Source organism: Tursiops truncatus, chromosome 11 (genome assembly GCF_011762595.2).
Source record: "Tursiops truncatus isolate mTurTru1 chromosome 11, mTurTru1.mat.Y, whole genome shotgun sequence".
Classification (NCBI taxonomy): domain Eukaryota; kingdom Metazoa; phylum Chordata; class Mammalia; order Artiodactyla; family Delphinidae; genus Tursiops; species Tursiops truncatus.
The window spans coordinates 11,565,409-11,579,351 of record NC_047044.1 but is presented as its reverse complement, the minus strand read 5'-3'; the positions used below and the strand labels follow the sequence as shown (position 1 = coordinate 11,579,351).

The window sequence follows — 13,943 nt, the reverse complement described above, 5'->3', positions numbered from 1 at the left end:
CTCACAGAAGAATCATTTCATTTTCCAAATTAAGATTCAGTCCTTTAAACATTAAAAAAGAATGAAATGTTAACTGAAAAAAAAAAGGAAATAAAATGCTACAGTCCATGATTACAGCAACTAAGTAGAAATACAAATGTGCTCCGACTTTGGGGGATAATGATGTGTCAGTGCACATTCATGAATTGTAACAAATGTATCACTCTTGCGGGGGAGGTTGCTAATGAGGGAGGCTGTTCACGTGGGGACTTGGGAATTCGCTGTAACTTCTGCTCAATTTTGTTATGAATCTAAATATGCCTGGAAAAATAAAATCTATTTTTTAAAAGCATGCCTGTAGCCATGAAATTTTAAAAAGGAAAGGAAAGAATTGCTATGATTGGATGACTAGGGTTGTGGATGAATTTTTGGGGGGATTACAAATGACAGAGAAGCCTTAGACTGCACTTTTAGTGAACAGAAAATGTTTTGTCATTAATTGGCTTCCAAGACAACAGTGGAGCGCGTGCCCGCAGTTCACTGGTGCACCGAGAGCCACAGCAGGGAGCACGCTGAGAGTGCGGGCACTGGCTGATGCTCTGGCCCTCACCTGGCCAGGGCAGCCTGGAGCTCCTCCTCTTTCTTGGCCAGCTGCATCTTGAGCTCAGCAATCTGAGCCTGCAGCTCGGCGATCTGGTCACTGAGGTCCGTGGAGTCTCCTTCTAGCTTCCGGCGGGTCTTCTCCAGCTCCTGACGCTGCTTCTCCTCTCTTCGCAGGCGCTCTGAGAAGGAAGAATGGAGAGATGCGAACAGACCCCTCAGTGGCTACAGATCTGTCTTTGTCTTCAAATCTCACATAAAATGCCAAATATTTGTTACAAAACATCTGTGCTGTTTAAATGATCATGATTCACACTCATACCCAACTCCTGGATGAAGGGAAAGAACGTCACCATAAGCTTCCAAGTCCTTGTCTCTCCAACCCCACCCACTGACCCTTCCCACCAAGGGAACTATTCCCCCAAAGTTCATGTTTACAGTTCCCTCGTTTCCCTTTGAGGCTCCACCATGTCTGCCTCCCTAAAAATTATAACATTTAGTCCTGCATGAATCTGAACTTACATTAGGGATCTGTCCTATATGAATTCTATGGAGACGGTACAGCGGGACCAGAGTCCAATGGGCTTTACGACTCCTGTTATGACGTCACCTAGGTGATGTCCTTAACTTTCTGTGCCTCATCTGAGTAGTAAGGCTATAAGACAAGCTACTTCCTTAGGCTGCTGGGAGGCTCAGATGCGTTGGTATCTGAAAGCACCTGGAGCCCTGCCTGCCCATAGAGTGCGCAGTGAGGGCTGGCGACTCTTATTCCTCATCTTACCTTGGTCGCTCAACGTTAAAATCTTGAGATTTAGCAACGTAAGTGTCACTGTAATCGACCCATTTGGACTTCTGTCTGTGTATTCCACCATGTGAACACACCACAACTTACCTGTCTATCCTACAGCTGATGGGCACTTGTAGGATGGGCACAGCCTACAGCTGTGTGCCCTCCTGAGCCACGATGCCGTAAGCATTCTTGCCCATGACTCCCAACGCACATGGACAAGAGGGATGGGTTGCAGGCAAAGCTTCAACCTCACTAGGCACTGGCAGACTGTTCTCCGAAACTGTCTACCAAGTTATACTCCCACTGGCAGCGTGTGTGTGTTCTGACTGTTCTGCACCTTTGGCAACACTTGTTAGCGTCAAACTTTCACGTCTGCCAATCCAGCCGGCCTGCTGCCCCAAGACCTCCTGGATGATGGAGTCTTTCAGACTATTCCCAGGTGAAGAGATCTCTGTGTCAGGACGTCTCTTCCCCTTGATGGTCTGAACACCTTCACCCAGGAGGGGCCAAGAAACCAAGCTGGGAAAATTCTCCTAGCGACCAGCCCAGATGGTTTCAGCCCTACGTCCACTGGGCACTGACAACTGCCCTGCGCACCGGGCTGCCCCACGTCTCTCCAGAGGGAGCAGTGGTTTCTGGCTGGAGCGCAGAGCCCCCCCGGTGGTCTGGGCTCCCCTTGCCCCCGGTACCATTCCTCTCAAGGGGCAGGGGGACAAGGGGTTCCCAGACAGCACAGACCTGGGCTTGTGCCAACCTCCCAGCCACCACGGATCCCAGGGCACAGGGAGACGGAGGCATGGTTTGTCTCCCTGCCCCACGTGAAGCAACGGCCTCTCGCGATACCTGCCCGGCATCTTACAACACACACAGCACGTCCATGCACGTTATTCAGTTCATTCCTCACACTCACGCTTTTGCTGTGTCCCCTTAGAGGTAAGAGAAACTCAAGCTCATGGAGATTAATAGGTACAAGATGACACAGCTAGTAAGTGGCAGAGTCGCAGTGAAAGCTAGAAGCTCCTAGGAAGTCTCAGAAGCTTGGGAAACGCATGGTGCGCGACACGAGAGAAACGCCAGAGCTCAATTCTCAACACTCGTCACTTGGGGGAGCGTCCCTCCCAACCAGTGCCTGGAGGTCCAGACTCCACAGGGAGCGGGCGCTGACCCCCATGTCTCGAGGGCAGCGGCCGGATACCACAGACCCCAGCCTCGCCCGCACAGAGCGAGCGGGAGACCCGGCCGGCACTCCAGCTCCTGGCAGCGAGGCCCAGGCTGGGCCCCCGAGCAGGGGACACTCGAGCGATCCCGAGTCCGACCATTGCTGCCGCCACCCCCTTACCCTCCAGGTCGGTGATCATCGCCTCGTGCTTGTTCTTGAGCTTGGCCAGGCTCTTAGATTTCTCCTCCTCTTCCGTGAGGTTGGTGGTGAACTCGGCTATTCTGTCTTCCAGCAGCTTCTTCTCCTGGGGGGCGAGGGTGGGTCAGAGCTTAAAGTCAGTTGAGCGCAGAACATGTCAGCTCTCCTCAAGGCACGGCTCACCCCGACACCGAGGACTGAATGGCGGGGCAGGGCCTTAAACACCTGGTCAAGTTCATTAGGATTTCCTGGATCAAAGGAGTCATTCGGAAAGGTCACTAGCTCCCCTGCAATAGCTGGGCCTGCGTCACCCCTTTCTGCTCAGGTGAGAAGAGCCGCCAGGTAACAGTGAGCGTCAGTGAGGGAATTCAGGGCAGGCGGGATGACGCCACCTCCTGCATGCCTTCGACCTCCCCCTTCCTCATCCCCCAAAGTGCCCCTGCCCTTCTCACTTTCTGCTCTGTGTGGCCACCAGTGGAGTCCTAATCCCACAGTGGCGGCCACACAGCCAGCGTAACTCCCCACATCACAGGGTCCCGGGCAGCCGCCCTGCCCTGTCAACCTGGCCACCCCCATCCTCTGGAGATGGAGGTCAGCATCCTGACCTTGTCCCTCCTTCTCCTCTAACTTGATTCCCAGCTGTTATCTGTCGCCAGGCGGACGCTGACAGGGACCCAGCCGCAGCCCCGAGCCTGGAGCCGCTGCCCCAGCCGCTCGCCCCCGTGCCCCGGCTGCCGGGCTGTCGCCCACCTTGGCCAGCTTGCAGTTCTGGTCCTCCAGGATGATCTGGCCCTCCTCCAGCTTCTTCAGCTTGGCCTCAGTGGTCACCTTCTCCAGCTGAAGCTTCTGCCGGGCGCTCTCCTCTTCCTCCAGCTGTTCCTCCAGTTCCTAACGGGAAGCCGGGGCGACGCCTGAGCAACTTGCATGCAGCCCGGCCCCCACGTGTGCGGTCATGTATTTAAAACCAGGGTGCGGGGACAAGAACCCCAGTCCAATCGCGGGGTCACGTGTTCCGAGGGGCCTCGTCCAGCAAGCATCCGCTCTCCGCTCCTCAGACCAGCCAGAGCCAGGACGGAGGAGGGGAATTAAATTGGCTTCGACGCTCAGTGGGGCAGCGCTAACAGGCATCTGACACGTCAGAAATAACCACCCAGGGAATTCCCAGGTGCTCCAGTGGTTAAGACTCCGAGCTCTCACTGCTGATGGGCCCGGGTTCAATCCCCGGTCAGGGAACTAAGATCCCACAAGCCGCGCAGCATGGCCGTAAAAAAAAAAAAAAAAAAAAAAGCCCCAAACAGAACACGTCTCCAAGGCTGCCCCCGGGACAAAGGCTGTCCTCCCATGGCACTCGTGGCATCCCTGCTCCCCACGCAGCCCACCCCCCGCCCCATGCCTGGGGTCCGGCCCTGCCCCTCCTCTGGGCACCTGGATGTTCTGCTGCATCTTCCTCTTCTCAGCCTGCAGGTGCTGGCAACGGTCTTCCTCCTCCTCCACCCTGGCCTCCAGGTCATGGCAGATCTCTTCGAGCTCCTGCTTCTTGGCGGTCAGGCGGGCCCGGAGCTCCTCGGCCTCGGCACACAGTTCCGTTTCTGCCTGGAGCTGCTCCTGCAGCTGCAACTTCTCAGCCATGAGCTGCGAGAACACGTGGGAAATGTGAGCTCTTACGGCCGCCTCGGGCCACCTGTACCCACAGGAGAACTGGTCTCCAGTGCAGGCTCCTGCAGGGAGAACCCTGCTGACGAGAGCAGCTCCCATCTCAGGACGCTTAAGCTGCCCCGCATGTTTAAACATCACGCCCACCGTCCCTCACCACCGCTCCGTGAGCTGTACGTCAAGATCCCGAGGAAACAGGCTCAGAGAGGGGCTGGGCCTTGAACCCAACACTCATGAGCCTCCCATCCCATGGAGTAGCCTTCCTACATCACGAAACCCCGAACAGGGTCTGCAGAGAAATTAACCAGGCATGCCTCGCCTACTGGTTGCCAGCAGGTGGCAGCACTGCCTGGGCAGAGCCTGCAGACACCCACCTGGGACTGGAGGGTCTCCATCTCTGAGAGCCTGCTCTCAGCGGCCAGCTGCTTCTCCCGCACCTTCACCAGCTCCTCCTCCTTGGCCATCATCTCCTCCTCCTGCCGGCTCACCTGCAGCAGCGGCTTGACCTAGGAGAGGAGATTGAGGAGGAAACGTGCTCAGGGGAAGATGCCTGTCCAGGCTGAGAGCCGTGGCGCCTTCCCCTCACCTGTGGAAGCGCAAGCTCATGAGAGTGAGCGGCAGGTAGGACGCAGGGCAGAGGAGGTGCAAATGGGTACAATCTTTCTGGAAATCAATTTGGTACTGCGTGACATAGGCCTCTGACCCACTAACTACGTTTCGGGGAAACTACCCCTATGTGTACGTGAAGATGTTCAGGACAGCGTTGTTTATAACAGTGAAAATTTCAGAGAGATAAACATCCACTGCTGGAAAAATAGTCAGATAAATTATGAAACAGCTCTAGGGAACAGTATGCTGACTTTTAAAAAATGATGCTCATGAAGGAATTTTAGATGCAAAATGCAAAGTACATGACTGTTTATACAAGTCAAAGCTGAGCTACGTAAGAACGTTTGTGGTTTACACAGCAGAGATTTACTGGGAGTGAAAAAAAATTTTTTTAAAAGCAGACTAAACATGGAAACATCTATTCAATATTGACATTGGCACAAGGATGAAGGGATTATAGGTGAATTTTTATTTTCTTGTTTACCCTTGTGGTTAGTCTAACTTTTCGCAATTACCACAGATTACTTATCATAAACAAAAGCAGCCTGAACAACTTTACTAATTAACGAATTTTTTGTAAAGGCTAGGGAGAACCCATCCAGCGGGCGCAGATTCTGACCTGCCCGTGGTTTCTGGGTGGGCAGCTCTGTCTCCACGTGGAGCCGTGGTGGGCGGGCTGGGCCCTGACATCCCAGGAGCCGCCCTAGCCCAGCCCGATAGCACAGTGGCCGTCCACGCCGGACACGTGCCCCGGCTCACACCCCTCTAGACCCCATGGGCAGGATCATCCAGGGCTCCTGTGCTGGGCACAGGGACGCAAAGGCAAAGTACCAGCCCCAGGGCCTGAGCCCTTCAGGAGGCCAGCGTGAGGCCTGCTCGTCCCCCGTGTCACGCGGAGGCCCTTCCAGACCCACCTTGGTGAAGAGCCGCCACCACTGCCAGTTGCGCAGCTTGAGGTAGGCGGCACAGTTCCTCTGCAGGACTTTCATGGCCGTCAGCTGCTGCTGCCTCTTGGCGAAGGCCCTGTGGGGCGAGGGTCACAGTCAGCCCTCCAGGTGAGGGACGGCACACCTCCCTCCCGACAGTCCTGACCTCACTTGTGGAGGCTTTTCCGGAGGGACCGACCCCTGCCGGGGGCACCACGAAACAGACGTGGCGGGAAGGAGGTCGGCTTCGGGTAGAATCCTGTGGGTGACCTCACAGAGGGTGCCTGGGGCCGAGGTCACCACAGATCCGAGTCAAGTGTGAGCCCTGGTCATCAAGTCCGTCTATCGACCGCAGCTCCCCACCCTGGTACCACCCACGATCTTGTGGCTTTGGTTTAGAGGGAGAACGTCCGCAGCTGATGACCTACACAGGTCCATTTGTCCAAACTCCACAAACTCATGCTGCGTTCCCCAGCGCTCAGATCTCAGGCTGGAACAGACACCCCTGAGCACAGACACGGAGGGCTCAGGGGACAGATGTGCAGCTGCCCCACCCACCTTCCCGCAGCAAGTCAGCCCCTGACCCCCACAGGAGCTGCTCGGGACTCAAGGCTGGCCTCCTCCTCTGGGAGCACGGCGTCCTCTGGGGACAGCCAGCTCTGGGTGTCATCCTTACGTGAGGGACACAGGAAGGAATAGCGGTGGTAGGAGCTTTCGTGACGAGCAAATCCAAGCGCAGTCACCCCTCCCACCAGCTCACTTTAAACCTCAGGCAGAAATCCAGGAAGTAGGGGGGCAGGGAAGGCCACGGGGGCCTCCCGGGGCGACACCTGACTGGCACTAGGGCGCCCAGGCCACCGCTTCCTCAGTGTCCTCCGCTACAGGAGAGCTGGGAGGGCCCGAGCGCGGGGCAGGCTGGGTGGGGTGGGCGTCCCAGGACTCACTTTCTGGCCAGGTAGCCCCTGCAGCAGGCCTGGAAGCCGATGATGACGTCCGTGATCTTCAGGTCCCGTTCCTCCTCCAGGTGAGCCAGCACGCCGGCCCGGAAGAAGACCTTGCTCTGGCCGATGCGGTACAGGTTGCTGTCGAGCTCCAAGGCTTTGATCTAGACGGAGGCGAGTTGGCCACTTACCCCTTGCCACCCCTGCGGAGCCCTGGAGCAAGGCCAAGGACGGGGGAGGGGCCTGGAGCCTGGGTCCGGCCTGCTCTGTGGGCAGCCTTCTCCTGGTGCAGGGAAAGCGCGGCCGGGGGCACGCTGGGGAGCAGGCAGGTGGGGGCCGGCATGGGGCAGGTAACGAGTCAGACTTGCAGAGAAGCACAGAATCTTGGCCCTGAAGGGACCCTGGAGGTCTCCTCTTCCTTCTCTGTGCCGCCCCGCACACTGCAGTCACGCTCTACAAATGCCCAGTCAAGTCTCCCTCCAAGCAGAGGTGGCCAAGCATCATTGTTTGGTCCAAGCCCAGCAGAGACTCCAGCTCAGGCCAGGATCAAATACTAACTAGATGACCCTAGGCCTTGACCTCCGTGAGCCCATATTTCCTCAGCTGTAAAATGGGAATAACGGTTTCTTTAATTAAAAGAAAAGTTAACAGACAAAGCAAATAATAGCACCTCCTTTCTAGGAGAGCCGTGGGAGTCAAACAAGAGAACGCACAGAAAGCACCAAGGGTCAAGCGTGTGACCAGTGCCGAACGGGCTTCAGCCGTCATTACCATTACCGGGCTGTTCTGGTACAGGAACCAGGCTCTTTTACTAAGCCCACGGGCAAGGGTCTGTCTGTCCAACTGTCTGCCTGGGAGAGAAGAGATTTAGAACAAGCTCCAAGAGGCAGAGCCTTGAATAGGGTAAGTGGGATCTGGGGGCCTTGGTGTTCACGAACGACCCGGCAGAGGCCCTGTGAAGAGGGAAGCCCAGGGCAGGTGGAGCCACTGAGGGCATCCCCCGGCCACGCGCCCCACCTCCCTCCCGGCATGAAGAGCCCAAGCTGCCCATCTTCCCTGAAGGGCTGGACAGAGGGGACCTGCTTATGCCAGAAGTGGGGACACCCCTCACTGGCCAGCAGCTAACTCAGTCTCCGGAGAAACAGCGGCCCAGACACGAGCTGGAAGCACACCCTTCTTCCTTCACGCCTCCTCTCTGCCAGGTGACAAGCATCGGAGAGCAGGGAGCTGTGTCTTCTCCCTCCTTTTCTAGCCCCCATCTCCCTGTCCCTTAATGTGCTGCTTTGCACAGAGCAGGTGTTGAATTTTTCTTCCCTCTTCTCTTTCCTCCCCCACCCCCAAGCCCGGCTTATCCTCTGCTGACTCTTTGGAAAGAACGCGAAGTAAAGCAAGCAGGAGGTGGTGGCTACTGACTCTGGACACGTCAGGCCCAGCGGGACGCCTGCCTGCAAAGCAGAAAAACGACTGAGTGGGTACAGCCTCAGCGCGGCCACTGGGTCACCACAGGGCCTTCATTCGCTATGCAGAACCCAGTGCCCACGGCCCGTCAGGCACTGGTTCAGAGCTGGGGGAAAGAGAGGAAAGGTCCAGAAACTCAGACACCGGCAGCTTTGGGCTGGTCGTGGCGCCCTGGTGGCAAGCTGCCCCGCCGACCACACTGCACGTGAAGACCGGAGGAGACGTGCGCAAGAAAGAACCAGAACGTGCCCAAAAGGAAGAGGCCGTCTCACACCACGGCCTTGCCACGCCGCGCTCTGGCCTCCTCCCTCCCACCTGGCTCCCACACGCTGTCCCGACCCCACCAAGGGCTAAGGGGGCTGCCGCTCAGGGCACCTGGCAGAGTCAGAACTGGCTTGTTGGAGGAACAAGAGAGCACGGTGCCAATGGATGCAAAGGACCCTGTCCAATCACAGGGGCGCTGGCCACACGGATGCCCAGCAGGCCACAGGCCACCCAACACAGGAGGCGGGGCCAGCAGCTCGACTCACCATGAGCACACACGCCTGCTTCCCATCCATGAAGCCCTTAGGAATGGAATTTGGTGTCAGGATCTCGTATCTGAGGAAGAGAAGAACAGCCAGGCCAGGTTAGCCCTCGCTTGGATTCCATGGGGCCTGGAACATACGTGAGAGATTAGGGTCGTCCCTGGGGTGTAGCAGATGTAGAATTCTTTCCACAGAGTCTCCTAAGGAAAGGGGACATTCGGTGGACCCCGCCCTGCTCTTTCCTTAGGCTAAATGGCACGAGGAAGGCCTGGTGCTTTCCAGAAAGCGAATGGAAACTCATGTCGGGCTGTTTCATTCACTCAAGGGTGAGTTTTGCAGTGGGCTTACTAACTGCTAATCACCCAGCATCCGCGTCTGTAACCCCAGAAGGCCACGCCCACCTCTTCACTGAGACGCTGCAGGGAACCACCAATCAACGGGGTGGTCCAAGAAATTAAACCCAGGGCTGCATCAAGACGGCAACTGGCGCTAAACACAGTCATTAAGCAAAGAAGCCGGTGTCACTACTGTCCCCCTCTGCACACACAGCAGACTTCCATTTCCATCAAGTTCCTTTAATACCCAAGGGTCCGGCTGATCCTCCTTTAATTTCTTTTCAGAGCTCCTCTAACTGTAGCAAACAGCGCCAGGCTCCCAAAGTGACTAGGAGTGAAAGCCAATGAGATAACTTTTGTTTCAGAAACAAAACAGAGAAATCCCTCCTCCCGTAGACGGTGGCACAGAGAACCGTGTGAGGAGCCGGCCGGAACTCAGCACCATGTGGACGAGGAAACGGCTCCCCTACCGGAGGCCCCTGCTCACCTCTGCCGGAACTCCTGGAAGACCACGCGGTTGGGGAAGCCCTGGCGGCAGATTCGGATGCCCTCGAGAACCCCGTTGCAGCGCAGCTGGTCCAGCACCAGATGGGGGTCCAGCTTGCCAGCCTAGGGAGGAAAATACACGCACCTGCTCTTACTTCTGCGCCCAGGAACTGATGGAGAGAGGGGCAGCCCCCTCTGCATGAAACAGGGCAAAAGCCCCCAAGGGAGTTGGGAGTCGCTGCCGCCCACAGGTTTTGACAGCCCAGTTAATTACGTGATCCAGGTCCGGGAGAGGCAGAAACACAGGCTACGAAGGCAGCTTAGCCCCTAAGGGTGCCTGAGCCACCCCGCCGGGGAACTTAACCGAGGCCACTGTGTGCGGCGGGGGACAGAGCTTCTGCACAGGGAGACAGACAAGAGTGGAGTGGCCCGCATGTGTGCCCGCCCGCACCTTCTTCTCGTGGTTGGGGATGATGCAGCGGACGAAGTTGGGGTTGGTGTTCCTCAGCGTGGCCATGAGCTTGACCAGCTGCTCCTTGTACAGCTGTCCCACCGTGCGGAACATGCCCTTGCGTGTCTTGAAGGCCCCTGGCAGCGCCGTCTCCGACATGCCGGCCACCTGGTCCAGGCCGATGATGCGGTCCACTGCAGAGAGCACGCAGAAGCACTTGAGCACCCGGCGGTCCAGGTGAGGGCGGAGGGGTGGGAAAGACAGACAGACAATCTGGACAGAAAGAGAGGAGACTACGGAACAGCAGACTGTTTCTACTTGGAGTCTACACAGCAGGCTAAAGTCATCTCCAAATGTTGAGCGAAGGTGGCCTTGTGAGCAAGGAGCAGAAAGCAGGAAGCACTCTTTGGAGAGGGTGCAGAGCCACTGAGGGGAGCAGCGCACCTGTGAAGGCTAACTCCACATCCACGGCGCTCATCTCAGCCACCCTGGAAAGCTCCTAACCCAGAGACACGACAGAGCTAACACTGGGAGATTAGGATTGACGTTTATACACTACCATGTGTAAAACAGAGAGCTAGTGGGAACCTGGAAGCACAGGAAGTTCAGCTCAGTGCTCTGTGACGACCTAGATGGGGGGGATGTGTGTGTGTTGAGGGGGGAGGATGGGGGTGGGAGGGAGGACATATAGGTGTACATATAGCTAATTCACTTCATTGTACAGCAGAAACTAACACAACATTGTAAAGCAATTATACTCCAAAACAAAACAAAACAAAACAGAATCCCCTTTCACACTAGCTGCGATTCAGATAAGTTGATAGGAGCTGTGTAGCCTTTTGGTGAGTGTCGTGATGGCTGGTAAATAACAACCCTTTGCTATGAGAATAACTGTAAAAAGAAAACAGACCTAATAACACATTTTGGAGCGGCGAGCCAAGCTCGTCCACTTGCCTGGCTCCGAGGAGGTGTTCAACTTGACTTACAGGAACCCTGTAGTCCTCGGATCCCAGATGAAATGAAAAACTCAGCACCCTGAATTCACGTTGACCTTTACCCGAGAGCACTGGGCTAGGAGTCAGAAGGCAGGAGCGCTAAAGCTACTCTGCCGTCGCCTGCAGGACTCTGGACGAGCCCCTCTCTGTCTGCAGCGGCCCCACGCAGGGCTCTACATCAGGGACCTAGCGCAGCAGGAATGGTGTCGGAGCAGAGAGTTCCAGACAACCACTTCTGCCAGTGACGACCCCTTCTCCCTCTCGTCTCCCCTGGTCTCCAAGCTCAGGGGTCTTTATCATCTAAGCCCACCCTCCAAGGAAGAAGCCCTCATCACCATGGCTCCCACCCAGAACAATGAAATGAACTGCTTCCTCCCAGGCAGAAACAAAACAACGAACAAACCCAACCTAAGTGGCCGGCAATTTGAGGCCAGTCTTAAGCAAGAGCCAATGTTAAATTTGAAAGCTTCCATTGCTGGCTACAAAAGTTAAGAATTCTGTGACAAAGTCGGTTTCCTATTCCTCTGCGGCCAGATCTCTTATTTTTTTGAAGGCAACACAAAGGACTGTTGCTCAAGAGGGAAGCTGGGAGTGAGGATGGACCCGATAAACCCTCTCAATTAAAACGGGAGGCATCTGGACCTCATGCAGCCACCGCAGGGCCCCTCTGGCCACCAAAGGTGTCCTGGGAGTGGGTGGCTTGTGACGGCCACTCAGGTTGCCCAGCGTGAGGTCAAACACGCCCCGTAACAACTCGCCGTTTCATGTAAGTGTGCCCTGCCCCCGGAAGGCCTGGCCCGGGAGGAGCAGGTGACTGCTGCGTACACACACAGGTGCACGCACGCACAGACACACGAACGTGTAACAGCAGTGTGCACAGCACCTCGTGCTGAGACACGGCAGCCATCCAATCAATGAGATGCCGCCTTCACGAGCGGGAGTTCTGAAGGGGATATAGATTGTAAAATGATTTTTTTTTCCTTTTAAGATCTAACAAGAAGTGTCAATACCAAAACACAGCCCTGATGTGCCTGGTTTTGCACTGGAGGCCTGGAGGCGATGGGGAGGGGGAAGGGGCCTCCCCACAAGCCCGGGGCCGAGACCAGGGAAGGGGCACAGTCAGGCAGCAGCAGCCACGGCAGAGAACGCTGAGCAGAAGCGCTCGTCACGCAGCCCTGGGTGCACCACACACGGACGGACGCCGCACCGGGCAGCCAGTCACCTGGTTCTAGGAGGAGGAGGGTAGGAAAGCGCTGATAGAAATGGGCTCTCTGGGTGCTCTGCGTCTCTGCAACAGAGAGGTTAAAGCAACACCCAGGCAGAAGGGAGGAGAGACCAGCAGAGACAAGGAAAAGAACGACTCCCGGAGCTACCAGCTACCGGGGAGAGGCAGGGAGGCAGTAAGGAGTGGGACGGGAACCTGGGCGCCGGGCCGTCACGCGACCCCCCCCACCCCCCGCGCTAGAAAGGGCTTGTCTGTGGCCGCGGAGCCCAGGGAAGCCTCTGCCCAAGAGCAAGTGGCTGCGCAGCATGTTCAAGGATGCTCGGGGCTCGAGGACAGGGTGACCGTAAGGGTCGGAGGAGCCCAGGCTCCCGGGTGCTAAGCGGTCCACGTCCTGGGCTCGGCCCGCTGCCGTGGAGGGAAGAGGCCCAGCCGGGGGCACCGGGAGGCGGGGTGAGGGCCAAGGGCGTACCATCCTTCCACAGCTCCGAGACGAACTTGTCGGAGGACTGGTGCAGCAGCGTGGCGATGTTGTCGTTCAGCGGGTCCATATTCTTCATCAGCCACTCGTCAGCTTTGTAATCCACCTGCAAGACGGGACCCCAGGTCACGGGCTGCTTGGGGGACTTCGGCGCGCGCAGCCTCTCCGATGACCAGCCGACCCCACAGGCGGAAACATTAAAAACTGTGAACCCTCGGCCCGGCATCTGCATCCCCAAGGAGGAAATGATGAGTGGCCAGGGCAGAGGCCTCCATGGGGTGTTCTCTGCGGAATCACGCAGAAAGCAAAAAATTTAAGCCACGCGAACCCCAAGCAAACGGTTATAGTTACACCACGGAATGTTCTGTTTTTAATTTTTTTAAGGTAACGTGAACATAAAGAAAAAATCCTGAAAGGACGTTAACCAAAATGTGGTAATATTTCTTTTTAGTAACAGGCAAGTAAGTTTTACTTTTTCTTTGTCATTTCAGGATACCCAGGTTTTCCTGGATATGCGTTATTCTTATCTTTTTTTCTGTTTTAATTAATTTATTTTAGTTTTGGCTGAGTTGGGTCTTTGTTGCTGCACGCGGGCTTTCTCTAGTTGCGGCGCACCAGCTTCTCATTGCGGTGGCTTCTCTTGTTGCGGGGCACGGGCTCTAGGCACGCGGGCTTCAGTAGTTGCAGCACGTGGGCTCAGTAGTTGTGGCTCCCGGGCTCAGTAGTTGTGGCGCACGGGCTTAGCTGCTCCGCAGCATGTGGGATATTCCCAGATCAGGGCTCGAACCCGTGTTCCCTGCATTGGCAGGCGGATTCTTAACCACTGTGCCACCAGGGAAGCCCCCTATTCTTATCTTTTTTGAAATATGTCCTTAATAACAAGAGTGGTACAACATTATGTATTCTAACAATACAAACAGAGCGGGAAGCTGCTGCAACTCCCGCCCTAAACCACACAGCAGTAACCGCCGCTCTCAGCCTGTGGTCCCCTCCTGGCCCCTTTCGACAGGTTTCCGCACACGCACTGCTATTGATGACAAGGTACAGGATGGTGGCTTCTTTCTCCCTAGGGGCAGAGTTACCTCCTGGGAGATGACAAACCCTGGAGCTGAGTGTCTCGGCCATCTGTCCCC

The 13,943-nt window shown here is 56.3% G+C and overlaps 1 protein-coding gene across 1 annotated transcript in view; it reads right to left on the bottom strand.

Moving 5' to 3' along the window:
* MYH9 (myosin heavy chain 9) overlaps positions 1-13,943 on the bottom strand; it is a 93,730-nt gene that overhangs the window by 14,321 nt on the left and 65,466 nt on the right. Inside the window, exons 15-25 of the mRNA XM_033866140.2 lie at positions 12,802-12,916; positions 10,113-10,306; positions 9,663-9,784; positions 8,844-8,913; positions 6,859-7,019; positions 5,903-6,011; positions 4,754-4,885; positions 4,152-4,358; positions 3,477-3,614; positions 2,709-2,832; positions 590-761 (exon numbers count right to left, since the gene is read on the bottom strand). Coding sequence (XP_033722031.1) covers positions 590-761; positions 2,709-2,832; positions 3,477-3,614; positions 4,152-4,358; positions 4,754-4,885; positions 5,903-6,011; positions 6,859-7,019; positions 8,844-8,913; positions 9,663-9,784; positions 10,113-10,306; positions 12,802-12,916 — 1,544 coding nt within the window. The remainder of the gene's footprint in view (positions 1-589; positions 762-2,708; positions 2,833-3,476; positions 3,615-4,151; positions 4,359-4,753; positions 4,886-5,902; positions 6,012-6,858; positions 7,020-8,843; positions 8,914-9,662; positions 9,785-10,112; positions 10,307-12,801; positions 12,917-13,943) is intronic.